At 36.8% G+C, this 17490-nt stretch overlaps 1 protein-coding gene across 3 annotated transcripts; it reads left to right on the top strand.

Annotated features, from left to right (window-relative positions):
- pdgfaa (platelet-derived growth factor alpha polypeptide a) lies at positions 1 to 9215 on the top strand. Of its 3 annotated transcripts, none has more exons than XM_058760899.1 (7): positions 8 to 114; positions 384 to 618; positions 1028 to 1124; positions 3794 to 3895; positions 3983 to 4170; positions 6183 to 6303; positions 8599 to 9215. In XM_058760899.1, exons 2-7 carry the CDS (start codon positions 556 to 558, stop codon positions 8610 to 8612), a joined length of 585 nt encoding a protein of 194 aa, XP_058616882.1. In that variant the 5' UTR covers positions 8 to 114; positions 384 to 555; the 3' UTR covers positions 8613 to 9215. The 3 variants fall into 3 exon arrangements, with proteins under 3 accessions (XP_058616883.1, XP_058616882.1, XP_058616881.1); XM_058760898.1 differs by having other exon boundaries at positions 9 to 134; XM_058760900.1 differs by having other exon boundaries at positions 1 to 618; positions 8602 to 9215.
- Positions 9216 to 17490: the final 8275 nt, after the last annotated feature.

Here is a 17490-nt window from a genome sequence, read left to right as displayed (position 1 = left end):
GGCGTGCGCCTCGTTGAGTTTAAGATGAGGAGATGAGAGAAGCTGCAGTTCATTCACTGTCAGATCCTTTCCACGCCGCGAGACCTGCTCAAGTTTGAACCAAACCACTTTTATGTGAGGACACAGAGTGGACGGTGCATAAAAATGGACTATTTTGGATAAATGTGGACTCTTTGTACCACTATTTTGAGCCTATAGGAGTACATTTGGATTTAGAATTTTTTTTTCTATAAAATTCTGATGCGGTGAAAGGATGAAGGATCGCTTCATTCATATTTTCTTTTTCTGTGAAATGATCTTGCTCACTGATTTGTGGGTTTGACTTAATTTAGTGGATTAAAAGCGACAAGAATTTATTAACAGGGGTTCGTTTGCTTTCATAGAGTCGATTTTCGGGCTCGGTTTGTGAACTTGTTGGACTTGTGAAGAGTTTATGCTTTGAGAGGTTTGTCTGTGGAAAGGCATGTTCCCTGGCTCCACGCCGGTTGGAGCATCTTTGCGGCTCCGGTCGGGAAGGTTTCGCCTGCGCTGGGACACATTTGGACCACAGGGGAGATGAGAGCCGCGCTGATCTACTTTCTCTTCTGCTGCTTCTCTCTGCTTTCAGCAGCCGCTGAGGTAAGCTCAGTCAACATCTAACCATCAAGTTCACTGGACTTTCAACACACGTGTGCACTTAATTATTCACGATGTTTTTAATGGATTGTTTGTGTGTTTATGCATTTTGAGTTATACATATTAAGAATTGGTAGGGTTTGATCCACAAAGCGTGTTTTTTCACAAAAAGATGAAAATGTGAGATTTTTTTTAACCTAATGCTTGACAATCATGAGGGTCTAAATGGGACTTTTCTGTTTTCTTGCATGTTGGTTATTTTTATAAAGTTATATAAAGTCCGGAAATATATATATTTAAAAAAAACAGCTTTATCGATTTTTAAAAGAAACTGATGAAATATTATGACATGCTACAACAAACTTAATTTGAAGTATTTTTGAATAAGGTTTTTTTTTTTTTTTTCTCACAGGAAGCGCCAATTCCGCAAGAGCTGATTGAGAGACTCTCTAACAGTGAGATCCGTAGCATCAGCGACCTCCAGAGGATCCTGGAGATTGACTTCTTAGGTAAAAATCTCACTGTTTTTCTTATTATTTAATAAGACCAGTGAGTAGGTTGAGTAAGTTGTACATCCTAATCTTAAAAGGCAATGGCGGCTAGCGGTGATTCATATCACTGATTTGAATCTTTTGAGTCTTTTCAAAAGGCAAAAGATTTGTTCAGATTCGTTTACGGTTTTCCTCAGTGGCCCTTTGTGCAGGTTACATCTTAATGTAATAGGTGGCAAGAAGTTAATGCTAAGAGTGACTCATTGAAACATTCACTCAACTGATTTGTTAAAACTCACTTACTAACAAGTTGCTAAATAAGGACTACAACTACCACAAAACACTGGTTTGTTCACGAGTGAAACGTGTCAAGTCACCAAGGCGTTGAGGCACACTGTTAGGAGAACAAGACTCTGGGAAATATCCTTTCAGAGGAGACTCACTCAATCTTTCACTGCATTCAAAGTTCATGGACCTCGACGTTTAATCGAGTTTAAAGTGAACGCCTCAGCACTTGTTGCCTAGAGACCACAGTGCCGTTCCTGCACTTGTGGCGCCACATGTGTCGCTGGAGTATTTGAACTTGGTAAATTATGTCATGTTTTGGCGGCACCAAATTAAATACGTCAATGTCAAGATCAGTGTAAATGCCCATTCACACCAAGAACGATAACTGTAAAGATAAAGATATTAGAGTCCACACCAGCGGACGATATCGTCTGTTTATTCTAAGCGCACACTCATCTGCCGCTTTAAATTCTTGTGATAGCTGGATGAATTTCACGAGTTCGCCTGCCCTTCTAGTCCTGATGGCTAATGGTAAACAAACTTGGCTTGCTGGCCTCAGTGGAGGCTCGAACCCGAGCTCTGAGTTCAACCCCCCACCCATTGGGGTACTACCTAGAGGGAGAATAACAGAAATAGAGGAGGAGAAGGGGAGGTGGAGGAATGCTGGAAGAATTGATGCTGGGGCGGTCCAAAGAATGCTGCTTATATGTTCATAATGATGATTGACAGGACTGAATGATTAGGCTCCTCCCGAACCTACGTTTGGAACTTCATTCTGATTGGGTGTCAATGTTTGTATCATTCATCAGCTGGAAAAAATCGTTCTGAAAGTGATTCCAACGATATCGTTTCTCTGTGCCTTTATCGTTATAGCTGTGGTGTGGACTCTGCTATTCTTTAATATTGAGAACGATTTTTAGAACTATATCTTTATCGTTATCTTTATAGTTGGTGTGAACGGGCCTTTAGACCCTGAAAATGCAAATATCCAGTAAACTAGCCTATATCATAACATTTTTGTTAAAGGGTTGTCTCGTTTATTAAAAAGCAGTCCAATCATGAAGTGTTTGAGCGATAATTCATTCATATTCAGAAATTTCAATAAGTGTTTGTTTTGTGTACCAAAAAAAAAAAAACCTTTTAGAATTCAGAGTTCTAAAAAAAATCTGTTTATAGAATGTTTGTGATGATGTCATTGCAATATTTGCATACTGCGTTGCTATTGGTCCTATTTCTGGCATTTATTTGCGTTCTCAATCGTAATTCGTCATCTCCAGCTGCCTTTACACTGGAAAGATGCGCAACTACATACGCAAAACTACATATTTTCAAAACTGACTAGTTGTTTGCGCAATAAAATATGTCGTTTTGCACACCCCACGAATCACATTTAAGGCAGGCAGCCCTGTACGATTTGGCTGGTTTCGGTTTCAGTTCACTTGATCCTGATTGGAAACTTTTGACGGCGACGAATGAGAATGAATTTACCGAGCCAACTGAAAGGGTTAAAATCTCCTCGTGCTTCAAATATAAACTTCCAGCGCATCTAATGAGGAAATGCTGCAGCCATAACGATATGAGTCTCAAATTCGATTTGGCCCATAAGCGCTGTAATTGAAATGCAAACAGCTGCGTCTGTGTGGCTGGTGCCTGAGGGAGGTCAAGAGACTCTCTCCATTATACTGTTGTCATGCCGCCTTTATGAGTTGAGTGCGGCTGAATGCCAGCGCTGCTGTAATGTTTTATTCATGTCGAATTCCTCAGTTTGTGTGCGTCTCTGCGTGCAAGTGTGTGTTTGGGAGAGAAAAGAGGCTGAAGCTCAAGCAGTGTTTGCGTTTGTGAGGTCTGTTGCTCCGCTAACGACTGTGTGAAAAGACGAGCGGGTTGGTCGGCCACGGTGCTCAACCCTGAATTAAAACCACCCTCCTCCTCCATTGGGCTGGTTTCCGGGGGCAACAACAGGGGCATCTCTGTCCCCCGTCGTCCCGCTGTATGGCTGAATGGCTCTGCGGCACAGCATGATTAAATACTGCACACTTTGGTCAGACTAACAGTCCTGTGGTCCTTAAAGCGTTTTCACAGACACAATCCTTTCCGAACATCTTATTGTTGAGTCTGGGTTTTCTCTGTGTGTCCTCTGGTGGTGCATATATTTGCTTTGTGATCTGTGTGTAAAGGAGGAAGTTTTTCATATGAAGTGTGCTGGCAGGTTGACCGACACCTGTATTCTTTATTTACAGTAGTAATCAGACCGGGTTTTCTTGATTTTTTTTCAATTGCATTCACAAAGAGGTTCAAGGGCGCTCTTTCTTGACAATAGTGAGGGAGGGATGTTAGCTTGTTCTACAAGCCAAAATATGTTGCATTGTTGACTTTTGTGCTTCATTCTTTCGGTGCAGAGAATGAGGTGCTGGAGGATGTTAAACAAGGCTACCATAAGGAGCATCTGTATGATAGCAGACACCTCAAGAACTCTCACGCCAGACGCAAGAGAAGCATTGGTAAAAACAACACATACAAGTATTCACATTCATGTTGCAAAGCTCCCGTGATTGTTCTGTGTGTTTATGGGTTTGTTGTGTGTTTAGAGGAGGCAGTGCCCGCCGTCTGTAAGACTCGCACAGTGATCTACGAGATCCCACGCAGTCAGGTCGATCCCACGGCCGCCAACTTCCTGATCTGGCCTCCGTGTGTGGAGGTGAGACGATGCTCGGGCTGCTGCAACACCAGCAACATGCGCTGCCACCCGTCCAAAAAGCACCACAGGACCGTGAAGGTGAGAACACACACATCTTTACGTGTAAAATTTCAATTGTTTGTGTAAATATGTTTTGTTTAGTTTTAGATTTTGGATATACAGTATTTATAAATGATATTTGAAATACTGACATATTTTAAATCATTTTAATTTAGTTTTTAAATATATATGTTTTATAATACATATATAGTATCATTAAAATATTATGATTAATATTCATAATTGATATTTTAAATTAAGTTATTAATTAATGATAATTGTTTTAAATATTTTAAAAATACAAAATATAAAAATATAAAATTACATATGTATTTTTAAAAATCATTTAACAAATTTACATAAAATATTTTTTATGAATAATTGATGAAGGTCAGTGGACCGAAATGTCGCTGTTTTTTGTAATAAATTTCTATATTTAGCATGGACCGATAGTGTGCGGGATCATCATTTTTTATGAATAATAAATATAAAATTTTTAATATATAACTTTAAGAATTTATATATAGATATAAAATATTCTATAACATCTATATATACATTATACACAAATGTTCCAATTATTATTATCAACAGTAATTGTTAAATAATTTTACAAATTAAATTTTTAAACATTTTTACAAAAAGTATATATAAAATATAAAATAATATCTAATGTTTTTATATTAAATTTTATATATACATGCTATACATTTTATATTAATATGTGTGTGTATAATATAAAATATTATTAAATACAACTATTTATGTAATTGTTAAATAATTTCACACTTTAATTTTTAACATTTTTATAAAGAGTACATATAAAATATTCGTTTACTTTTTATATTTTATTTATAAAATTTACAGATTTTTAAAAATAAAAATAATAAATAAAATATTTTAAATTATAATTATTTAAAATGCTTTTAAAATATGTAAAATGATTTTAAATGCTTTAAATGTTTTTGTCCCCCGATTTTGATACAAATCACAAATGAGTGAAAAAACAATCTCAGTTGTTTCTTCTAGACAGCAGTGAGATAAAATGGAAAGCAAATGGAGGATTTAGCTTAGGTCTCCTGCTTCTCAGATGTTTCTTCTGCAGAAAATTCCCAAGTAATGTGTCTCTTCCAGAGTTTAAGAAGAGATCTCATGTTTCTGTGTACAATTTTCCAAGATACTAAACTCTGCAGCCATACATAAAAAAATCTCAGTATGAACTCAGATGTTTCATATCTAATTCTTCCCAGACCAAGTTATCTGTCAAGCCATTCCCATTCATTTTAAAGTGCCTTTCCTGCATGTCAAAAATGGTCTCGTCTGTGCCTTTTTGTAGGAACAACGGGTGAAACATCTGAACGTTGATACTTAAATGAAACACAACTATGACCTTCTACCTTCTTCCTCCTTCACTGAGCACATTTACTGTATAATGAAAATATGTTTTTGTTGACGTACGTGTATCCTCATTCGCACTACGCCGTGGCCGTGTTTGCCACTTGTCAAGCTCATTTTCAGCATGTAAAGCTTTTCACATTTCTCAAATTCAAATGTAACAAGAGCGAGGCGTAGGACGTGCCAAAGGGAGGACAATGTCAACGAGAATTTCAGGGCCGCTGAGCACACAGAAAGCGTTTCAGGCCAGACTTCCGCGGCTAGTTAACGAATAGCCCTAACCTTGAGTTAACCGCTGCAAATATCTGTCTGTAGCGCCGCGGCTGCGGGGTGTGTTCTATTGCGTTTATCTCACCAGCTATGTGTGTGAGTGTTCAGACCTGAATAAAGTATTGTATAAATGGGCCTGCAGGGCAGCTGAGTTGGCAGGGAGGGAAGGAGTCTGTCAGTATGATGTGAGGGGTGTGTGTGTTTAGAAAGAGAGGTTTGAGGCGGCTCATCTGCATTACAGGAAACCGACGAGTCACATTTAGCTCTCGCCTTATCTCACCTCTGGAACAGCAGAGGAAAAATACACTGTTGATAGGGTTATGAGTGTGTGTGCGTGCAGCTCAGGATGTTCCCACACTCACTCTTTCTCTCTCTCTCTCGCTCAGGTGGCCAAGGTGGAGTACGTACGCAGAAGGCCGAAGCTCCGGGAGGTGCAGGTGCAGCTGGAGGATCATCTCGAGTGCATCTGCACGTCCAAACATCACTCAGAGTCCCGCATACACACGGGTACACTTTTAATCATTTGCTTTCCCACACCTTGTTTTATTTTTCCCTCTCCACCCTTTTTTCCTGCCCCGTCGTTTCCCTTCGCTCTCCTCCGCTTAAAGGCCAGCCCAGTTCGAGAGCTAAAAAAAGAAATGGAAATGGAAAATAAGATAAACTGTCCAAAAGCAGCAGGCAAGATTTACAGACTCTATATTTAGACTAATGCTCAGTAAGATGAAAGCCAAGTGGACTTCATGGGTCAAAGGTCAGCAGAAGGGATATAATGGTACGATAATATCTGACGATTCTTGATACCATAGCAAAAATGAATCTACTGTTGAATGCATACTAACATTAAAAAATGATATAAAATATTATTTTAATAATTATTCAAGATAATTGTAAGTAAACATTATGAAAAGTGAAGAACAAAAAACTAATTACAATCAATAAAGCAATAAGCGACCAAACCAAAGTGCCAAAAAATAGTAATTTAAAATTAAAATGCTGTGTAGCCTCCAAGACTTTTTAATGGTTATTTTTATAATATTTAATACTAATACTATTTCTAAAGCTTTTATATTCAAATGTAATAATTTTAATTATATTTTAATAGTTATTAAAGACAAATAAAAAGTCAGTAAAAAAAAAATTAAGAAAAAAACACAAATTGCAAGCTTTTTCGTCAGTTATATATATATAATATATACAGTTGAGGTCAAAAGTTTACACCCCCCTTTCAGAATCTGCTAAATGTTACTTAGTTTACCAAAATAAGAGGGATTATACAAAATGCATGTTATTGTTTATTTAGTTCTGACCTGAATAAGATATTTCACATAAAAGATGTTTACATATAGTCCACAAGAGAAAATAAGTTGAATTTATAAAAATGACCCCGTTCAAAGTTTACATCCCCTTGATTCTTAAAGGGTTACTCCACCCCAAAATGAAAATTTTGTCATTAATCACTTACCCCCATGTCGTTCCAAACCCGTAAAAGCTTTGTTCGTCTTCGGAACACAATTTTAGATGAAAACCAGGAGGCTTGTAACTGTACAATTGACTGCCAAGTAAATAACACTGTCAAGGCCCAGAAAAGTGTGAAAAGAAACTTCAGGATAGTCCATCTGCCATCAGTGGTTCAATCTGAATTTAATTACTTTTTTTCAACAATTCGTCTACTCTCGGTCTCTCCGTGTCACCGTAGCGCCATTTTGGATATTATCCACTGAACACAAACTGTGTACGTTCTTCTGTATCAGCCGCAACACAAAGATATGTATTCTACATGTATTTACGCTTTGATTTGAACGAAAATGCGTATCCTTGTGTTGCAGCTCATACAGAAGAATGTACGCAGTTTGCGTTCAGTGGATAATATCCAAAATGGCGCTACGGTGACGCGGAGAGACCGAGAGTAGACGAATTGTTGAAAAAAAGTCATTATTTTAATTTTCTTTGCGTACAAAAAGTATTCTCGTCACATCATTAAATTCAGATTGAACCACTGATGGCAGACGGAGTATCCTGAAGATGCTTTTCATACTTTTCTGGGCCTTGACAGTGTAATTTACTTGGCAGTTAATGGGACAGTCACAAGCCTCCCGGTTTTCATCCAAAATATCTTAAATTGTGTTCCGAAGACGAACGAAGCTTTTACGGGTTTGGAACGAGATGGGGGTAAGTGATTAATGACAAAATTTTCATTTTGGGGTGGAGTAACCCTTTAAGAATCAAGGGGATGTAAACTTTTGAACGGGGTCATTATTATAAATTCAACTACAATTTTTTTTCTTGTGGACTATATGTAAACGTCTTTTATGTGAAATATCTTATTCGGGTCAGTACTAAATAAACAATAACATGCATTTTGTATGATTCCTCTTATTTTGGTAAAATAATTAACATTTTGCAGATTCTGAAAGGGGGGTGTAAACTTTTGATCTTTACTGTGTGTGTGTGTGTGTGTGTGTGTGTGTACATATGTGTGTTTTATATTTTAAAGTTTTTATATATAAATGTAATCATTTTAATAATATTTTAATTAATGACTATACTTATATTAAGAACAAAGAAACCAATTACAAACTTAAAAATAATAATATTTAGGCAATTTTCCATCAGTTGCACACTTTCCCTATAGACCTTGAAGAACAAATACAAGGAAACAAATTACAAGCAATAAAATAATATCCATTTTTTGTCCATTTCCATCCGTTGCCAATTTGCCCCATAGACTTTCATTGTATGCAGCTTTTTTTTGTCAGTTCAGCAGGTGTGCTGTCAAAGCCTAACAAGGTCTTTTCTTCACAGCAGATATAAGGTGAGCGTGGCACTGGATAAAAGAAAGCAGAGGAGGGCCATCGCATCCAATCAGATAACTCGGACTGCACGACAGCCATTGAGTGATATCATCTGAAAAGACGAGGCGGATGTGAACTGTTCAACCCTGAGCGAATCAGGGCAGCCTTTTTGGAACGCTTTGGACATTTGATGCACCTTTAGAAGGCACCCAGAGAAAGACTTTAGTTTTGGATTAAAACCCAGGGGAACTAAGCACAACAAGCTAGAGACTGCAATGACAGAGACTCGCAAAAAACGAACTTTGAGTCACAGACGTTGAAATTCTGATTCTATGACCTTTTAAAGGAGCATCTATCATGACTTTATTTGTGTATCAAAATTTATTTTCTCCAGCAAATATCTGTATCATCTTATTTTTGTAACTGCCAGTTTTCTATCAACACTGATCTTCTCTTGTATATGCTGTAGAATGAACGAGTACAACAAAACACAAACTGATACTAATAAAGTGAATACATTTTATTGTGTTTGTTTGACAGACAACTGTCCCAAAGATCAGTTTGTTTATGTGCATTCATTACGTCATGTTCTAACCAGGAGCATTGTGATAAATCTTATCTCTTCTATGTCTCTTCCTATCTGAATTTTCTCTCAACCAACTGCAAACACAGCAAGCGATGAGAGACAATGCATTTTTTATAGTCTACTTCAAATATGTGACCCTGGACCACAAAACCAGTCTTAAGTCGCTGGGGTACATTTGTAGCAATAGCCAAAAATATATTGCATGGGTCAAAATGATCAATTTTTCTTTTATGCCAAAAAACCATTAGGATATTAAGTAAAGATCATGTTCCATGAAGATATTTTGTAAATTTCTTTCCGTAAATATATCAAAACTTCATTTTTGATTAGTAATATGCATTGATAAGGACTTCATTTGGACAACTTTAAAGGCGATTTTCTCTATATTTTAATATTTTTGCACCCTCAGATTCCAGATTTTCAAATAGTTGTATCTCAGCCGAATATTGTCCTATTCTAACAAACCATACATCAATGCAAAGCAATTTCGAAAAATTGACACTTAAAAAAATTGACTGGTTTTGTGGTCCAGGGTCACATATATGTTTCAGGTGAACTTATTAAGGAGATGAATGCAACCACAATGTCCTGTTTGCTATTTTGGGAGCAAACTGTGGATTTTGATGATAACGAAGCTAATTGATATTAATCACACGTGGTTGTAATTATTAGGGTTGGGTACTGAGCTAAGTATTTTCAAGGGTACTGACCGAATTGCGTCGGTACTACCAAGTAACTCTTTAAAACACAACACACTGGGCAAACCGAAATGTACTGAAGTGTGCTTACATTTCCGCTAAAACGCAGACAGGATGGCGGAGTCTATTCATAAAAACAGTTGATAGCACGGAATGCCACGGAATTTGTCAATTTTTAGATTAATAAAAGAAGGTTTGTGACTTAATTCGAATCGCGTCTTATATATACTCCATTTACTGTCAAATTTAAATAAAACAATTAAATGATAAAAATAATTGCAACCAGATTAGCCACTTAATTGTAGAAAAAATACAATTATTATTAAAACATTTTTAAAGGAATATTCACACAATTTTTCTACCATGTATTAATTTTAACAGTAAACCTCTGTTTGTTTGCCAAAAAATAAAAGGGTTTCATTTTCATTTGATTAAAAATAAATAAACGTTTCATGCCTTCATTTGTTTATCAATAAAACACACAAGAATTTCTGGAATTTATTTTTATTTTTTTATATACAATATAAATTGTATCTATTGTTCAAAATGTTGAAATTAAGAGTTTTGGACTTATTTTTTTCACTGAAATAAATGTTTTTGTTATTACACAGAGAGTAAATTAGCAAAAAAAAAGATACCGTTGGGTACCGGTACCGAATTTCGGGTACCGATATCGGTACTGTACCGGTTAAAATGTGAACGTTACCTAACCCTAGTAATTATAAATGTTAAATGTAGTTTCTATATATCTGTGTAATATTGATGACACATAGTGATATATTTAATAATAATAAGGCCCGTTCACACCAAGAACAATAACCATAAAGATAAGTATAAAGATAACAATATTAGTGTCCGCACCAGCGGACGATATCGTCTGTTTATTCTAAGCGCACATTCGTCTACATCTTTAAATGCTCGAGCTCGTGACAGCAGGATTGATTAGCATTGGCTGTCAATATTTTTATCGCTTATCAGCTGGAAAAAAATCCTTCTGAAAGTGATTCCAACGATATCGTTTAATTTTCATTATAGTAAATGTGTAGTAACCATGTTTTTTGTTTGTTTTTGTTTTTTTGGTGGATTGATTACCATTTTGTATAACCACTGTTTTTATTTTATTTTATTAGTAGTAAAACCATAGTTCATGGGAAAATTTGTGCAAAAATAAATAAATAAAATTATAAACTGCATCAATTGCACAGTAGGCTATAAAAACCAAAACATTTAATTCTGACCAAATTACTTGAACCAACATCACAGTTAAATTTACAAAACTATCTTGATGAGAAAAAGCATTGTGTCAAGTAACCCTGCCCCCTTGAAATCTTATTAAACAGAAATAGTGTACGTTAAACATCAAACATGAATGAGGAGATACTTGATTGTAGAAGGTCAAGAGGACACATTTCCCTCATGTTCCACGAGGAAAAACATAACATGCTGTGAGTTGAAGCATCACGGTGTTATGAAAATACGAGGTATGTATAAATTAAATGTAAAGTTTAACACTCCTTAGCCGCATCGCTCGCGAAAAGAGAGAAAGAGAGAACTGTTCTGATTGGCTGTTGTAACACCGTGTCTACACTGGCGTGGTGCGGTGCGACAAAATACAATAGAACCTATTATGGATGTGGCGTGGCTCGACGCGACAAATCCCCGACAGAAAACTACTGTTATGTTCTATTTATGATGTACTGACACAAATTTCATATGATTTTCAACAGTCACTTTGTCGCCTCCAGTGTAGACAGACTTTAATTGTTGAGGCGCGGTGTAGACACGGTGTAAGCTTGACTGCGTTGCGTCAAGCCCCATTTTCGCATTTGCTTTGTCGGACAGTTTGCTTGTTTAGTCATCTCCTCATCGTCCCTGCCCTGTTTAGGACACGGTAAGTATGAACTTCTCTGGAGTTCTCTGGAACTTCTCTTCATCTTATTTCTTATTCGTGCAGCACTCTCTCTAATATGATGATAACTGAAATTATTTTCAGGTTTTGGCATATCGTACTCACACAAACACACACATTATATCCAAACCATATGTGATCTCTCTAGACCAAACTGTGCCCTAAACGGTCCGTGTCTGGCTGCTTCAGAGACTTTGATGGGGTTCCTTAAATTGGTTTGCCCAGGTTTCAAAATGAGAGCTAATTATATTTGCCAGTTACTAGCATTCACACAAAAAAAACTGTTGTAGACCGTGGTTAGCTGAGAGACAAGGTCAGATGAACATCATGATGGTTTGAGGTCTTGTTACATAAGACATCAATGCAGTTAGATGTTGGTTTTAGGACTTAAACATGCTTTCTTTACTTTAAACCACCAGTTTGGGTGTGTTTGAAGTCACAATAGGGCCAATGTGAGTCATTCGTGTGACTTTGTTGTGATAGTGACATCTAAGTAAGTGTTGTGGGTGTATTTTGTAGTACTTATACCAACACGTCCATAGTGTTTCAAAGCTGCCTAGCAGGTGCACTTCACTGTGAAGTCTGTTCCAAAAAGGCAGTGAGGCGAGAAGTGTACTTTATTAAAATGTTGATCTGTTGATTAAAATACATATTTTCAATAACAAGATATACTGAAGATTTAAAAATGGGCTGTTTTAACCAATTTGCATGTGCTGTGCAGTTGCATTGTTGCTTATTAGTGTATTATGCTAAGGAGCACTATTTGTGGTGTTGTGTATTTTTATGCTGATTATTGCATCATTATCAACATGCTAACATTAGTCTCTATTGGAATTCATTTTGAGTTGAGTCTTCCATGCATTTCTTGTAAGGAGCACAAGTTGTTCTGCAGTGGTCAGGCAGTTCACTAAAGTTTTGAATCTAAAGCTATAGTCTGAGCCTCCAAAAGAAAGAAAGTGAGATAGAAATGGAAAAGAGAGATCTCTTTCACGCAATTTGCGTTGAAGTACAGAAGCTTAATTCAGTGGTTAAAACTCTGTCATGTGAAAATCAGGTTTATTGCAGTTAATAGTGTAAATTACAGAATGGCCTTTTCCAGACTGTCTAATGGATTCAGGTTTCTGACCTCAGACGGAAGCAAACAAAGGAAACGATACAGGGAATTTGTTTCTCAGACTCACATTTCAACCTATTTTTCTTTCTTTCATTCTCATTTTCCCTCTCTCTTCTGAAAACCTTCTTGTGAGTACAATAAACAACCACTTCATTTGTTTTATCCTCAGCAACTGACATCTTTTGATATCGTAGAGAAAGTTTCTCCTCCAGGGTAGAATTGAATATAGTCTCTATAACACAACGTGATTGTTCTAAAAGAAAATGGCTTTTGTTTCACAAAGTGTTGATCTGATATGAAAGATGCAACGCTGTGAATCCGGGCCTCCAGGCAGGTATGTCCATTTCCTGCTTTAAGCTATCCCACCTGGCGGCTTCCTGACTGAAGGGCTACAAGTAATCGCACATCTTTTGTCACAACATACCTGAAATTGGTTCAACAGTGTATTCTAGGGTTACTGCAGTCATACTAAAGCAAGAAGCAACTTAAAGCCATGCTTTACAATGATTTCATTATGTTTAATGTGGTAACAGATAGCTAAAAGCCCTTTAACTGTGATAAAATCACTGAAAAAGTTTCTGCCATGATGCAAGGTGTTTGTTTGAGTGTTCTAAATGTTTGCTAAGTCGTCAAAGGTGCTCAACAGTCACTGGTATAATCTCTATTCTTTAAATTTTATGCTTTCTTTTTTTCGCCCATTCTATCATCCACTGTGCAATAATTGTAAGATCACTTAGAAACATAACAGCACACCTCTCTTTTATGTGCCGAAGTTTCATAATTTTAAGGTTGGAAGATGCAATCAATAAAGAATGTATACACTGTAAAAAAAAAAAAAAAAAAAGTTGACCCAGCTTAAAATTTTAAGGCAACCAGCTTCAGCAGATTTTTGAGTTTGCTCAACTTATTTTTTTGGGAGATTCTCAAATTTTTGTTGTATAAACTCAAAAATCTGCTGAAGCTGGTTGCCTTAAAATTTTAAGTTAGCTCAACTTTTTTTTTTTTTACAGTGTATGAATTCATAAGAAATGGACAAATTGTAAAGTCCTTATGAATCTGAGATGAGGTTGGAAGTTGCAGTCAATAGTGGATTTGTACAAGTTTATTTGAAATTGACAAATCATAAAGTTGTTACACATTAGAGATCACGATGGTAAATGCAGTCAATAGAAGATGTGTACTACTTTATACAAAATCGACATCGTAAAGTCCTCACTAATTTGAGATCAGTTTGGAAGATGTGGTCGATAGAGGATGTAAACTGACAGCACTGCTACGTCTAGTTTTCGATGTCTCGGGTCTGCATGTGAGGGATTAGTCCAGCTGTGACATTCTACTTTGAGGAACAAGGTAGTTTAATACTCTCGAGGGGGAGGGATGAGGATTTGATCCAAGATGAGAGAGAATGTGTGTGTGGTGATAGGGGAGCTACTGAGGCTCAATCACAGCAACAATGAGGAGAAGTAGAGACATGCCGGTCCGGAACAAAAGGATGGATGGAGTGCAGAGCTAGAGGGAAAGGAGGGAGGTCGGTGAGTTGGGTGGGGGGATCTGAGTTAAACTGGCTGATCACTATCAGCTAAATGGTCTCTCTTCAACAGCATTCATCCATCCGTCAATCCGTCCTTCACACACACATACACACAATATGTCTCATCCCTGAGCCCCCCATGCAACTCCCACTTTGTCTCTGTTAGACTCTGAGACAAAAGAAGGGAGGGAGAAAGAGAAGGAGAGAGCGATAAAAGGAACTGATAAGAGGATGTGTTGTGGACACTAAGTGCTTTTTGATGAACTCTCTACTTGTGCTCGTCAGTCACTAAAACAGCAGGGAGTCTGTGTTTGTGAGCATCAGTGTGAAAGAGACAGAAATTTAAGAACCAAATTCTTTTGAACTGTTCTTAAAAAATCTATGACTGCCTACCTGTACAATACTTATAAATATGTAAAAGTATATCAAGTCTGCCTTTGTGTCTTTCACTATGTCTGGCTGTCTATATGAATTTGTCTGTCTATCCGTACAATATACCTCTATAATACATAACTGTATAAAACCTATCTATCTATCTATCTATCTATCTATGCATTACAATATTGTGTCACTCCCTAAAAAAATAACCAATTACATTACTTAGTTACTTTTTTATGCACAGTAATGCATTATGTTACTTTTTTGTTGCTTTTTCTCATTTGGGCTGGGCTTTCTTGTTTGTTTTTAATATAAAAAGTTATATTTTTGGCAAATGTAAAATACCTTTTCCGCCAAAAGTGAAATAAATACACCTCAGGCTATAGGAAATGTAAATTCATATCTGTACAGTAGAGTCCGTAGAATACTTTTTGAGGAATACTGAACCTGTCTTTGTGCAAGAAGAGTAAGTATATGTTCACATTTAGTCTAGAACTACAGTAGCATCATGTTTACACGCTTCTGCACTTACTCCCAATATCTCTCAACCAACATGGTGACAGGAGAGCTGTCAATAAATTGGAAAACAAAGTAACTGGCATTACATATTTAAAAAAGTAACTTGTAAATTAAAAAGTAATGCATTATTTTATTAGTTACTTTTAAAAAAAGTAATCTGATTACAGAACTTGTCTGAGTAATGAGTTACCCCCAACACTGGTCTATCTATCTTTAGTGTATAGTTTTCAGAAATGTACTTGTCAAATTTTCTTAACCAATAAACAAAATTGAAATGGAAAAAAACACTTTGGCATGAACAATTAATCTTCAATTTTCAAAAGCGGGTGGAAATGTTTAATAGTGTATGAGAGTAAAAACAGATCTGAGGTGGAGGAGGGATTCCGGAAGGACTGTTGGAAGGAGTGAAGTGAACAACTATTTATATGCCCTTATCGTTGTTATGGGTGGAATTATATGGGCATCTGCCCCACAAACATTAATTAGGAAACTCTGTCTGTGAAAACTTTCCAGAAGATACCACTGCCAGAATCTCTGTGCATGCAATGTTTCGGTCTCTTTTGTCACAGATTGTCCCCTAACCTATTTATTCTCTCGTCGTCTCTCACACACCCACACACCAGTCATTTGCAGGATTATGGTCTAGCTCTGTTCATCCTGTGGCAGAGATGACGATTCTGTTTCTGCTCACGTTCTGGTTTAATCCATCGGCAGTTTTTCATTATATACAAATCCATTAAAAGCCTGGTGAGGGTGACAGGACGAGGGTTCTTGAGCGAGTCACATTTAACACACCGGGCATCACATTCAAGGGATTGGATATCCCAGAATTACAGGATATAGTGCAACAATGTCTTGTATATATAGACAAAAGGATTACCATGGAAAACTCCACAGAGGGATTTGATGCTATAACCATTTTTTTTTTTTTTTTTTATTGTTTAAGCACACATGAGTGGGAGAGATGTGAAGTGCAATAGTGGGCAGAGATAGAGATATCCTGGGATATCTAATCCAGATTAACAGATATGGCTATTTATAGCTCAGTCACATCAGTAAAGCCTTAAATAAATCAACACAATCTCACTCCCGACTTGTCACATATTGATGCTTGTTCAGGACCTTTGGCGTCACTTTTTAACGTACAGGGTACCCCTTTAGTCATTTTTCAATTGCGCAGGGTCCACCGTTGCTTTAAATAAGAAACCCTTGGCATCAATATGCTGACGCGAAAGGCACTGGGAATTTTATCATCGTGATTAAATTATATATTGGGTAATAATATTGCCATTATTGCATATATGTTGGGGTGTGACTTTTCAATGTAAACAGTCACGACGGTTTTATTTATATTACACTATTTACACATTTATGAGCACGTAACCCAACCCCTGCCCCTAGCATTTGTCAATAAAACACAAGATATAACAGGCAGATACAACTACAGTCATAATTTATTCCAAAAGTATTAATATTCCAAGTCTTCTGAGGCAAAACGATTGATTTGTGAGAGGAATAGAAGCGATCGCCGCCTCCGTCCTCCGTAAAGCTCTTCCTGTGTGCAGTTTGTGCGCAAATTCAAAAAATGGCACCAGAAGAAGCCTTACGTCAGCTTTGGTTGTGAAGTGTCATTGGCTCTTGTTTGTCTCGTGACCAATTGCGTTATGCTACGGGAGTATTTTTTGAATGAGATGTGAGCGTGTTAACAGAGCGGGATCATTTTTGGCGATTAAAACCTTACTCTCTTCTTTGCATAAAGGTATCGTATGACTTCAGAAGATTTGGAATGCAACACGACTTGTTTGTAATGCTTTTATACTGCTTTTTTATGGTCAATTTTTGCAATAAATACCTGTGATGTTTTATATTGTTCAGAAGTGGGTAGGTTTAGGGTAGGGGTGGGGTTAGGTGCTCCAATGAAAGTATAAAGTTATATAAAATTATTTCTATTTTTTACAAATACATGCGAACCATAAGATAAACAACTGAAAGCAATGGAGGACCCTGCACGTCGAAACGTGATGCTATAAGGATACCCCTGTGCTTCGAAAAATGCACAAAAAGCCACAACAGGGTTGGGAGTGAGAACGTGGTGAATAAATAAATAAATATGTATACATGTATGTAATGCCAATAAATTGCATAATTGAATGTGTTGTGTCTGTTT

This window comes from Onychostoma macrolepis, chromosome 22 (assembly GCF_012432095.1).
Source record: "Onychostoma macrolepis isolate SWU-2019 chromosome 22, ASM1243209v1, whole genome shotgun sequence".
Lineage (NCBI taxonomy): Eukaryota > Metazoa > Chordata > Actinopteri > Cypriniformes > Cyprinidae > Onychostoma > Onychostoma macrolepis.
Note: the sequence above shows the minus strand (reverse complement) of the source record. Positions and strands in the feature narration are given on the sequence as shown.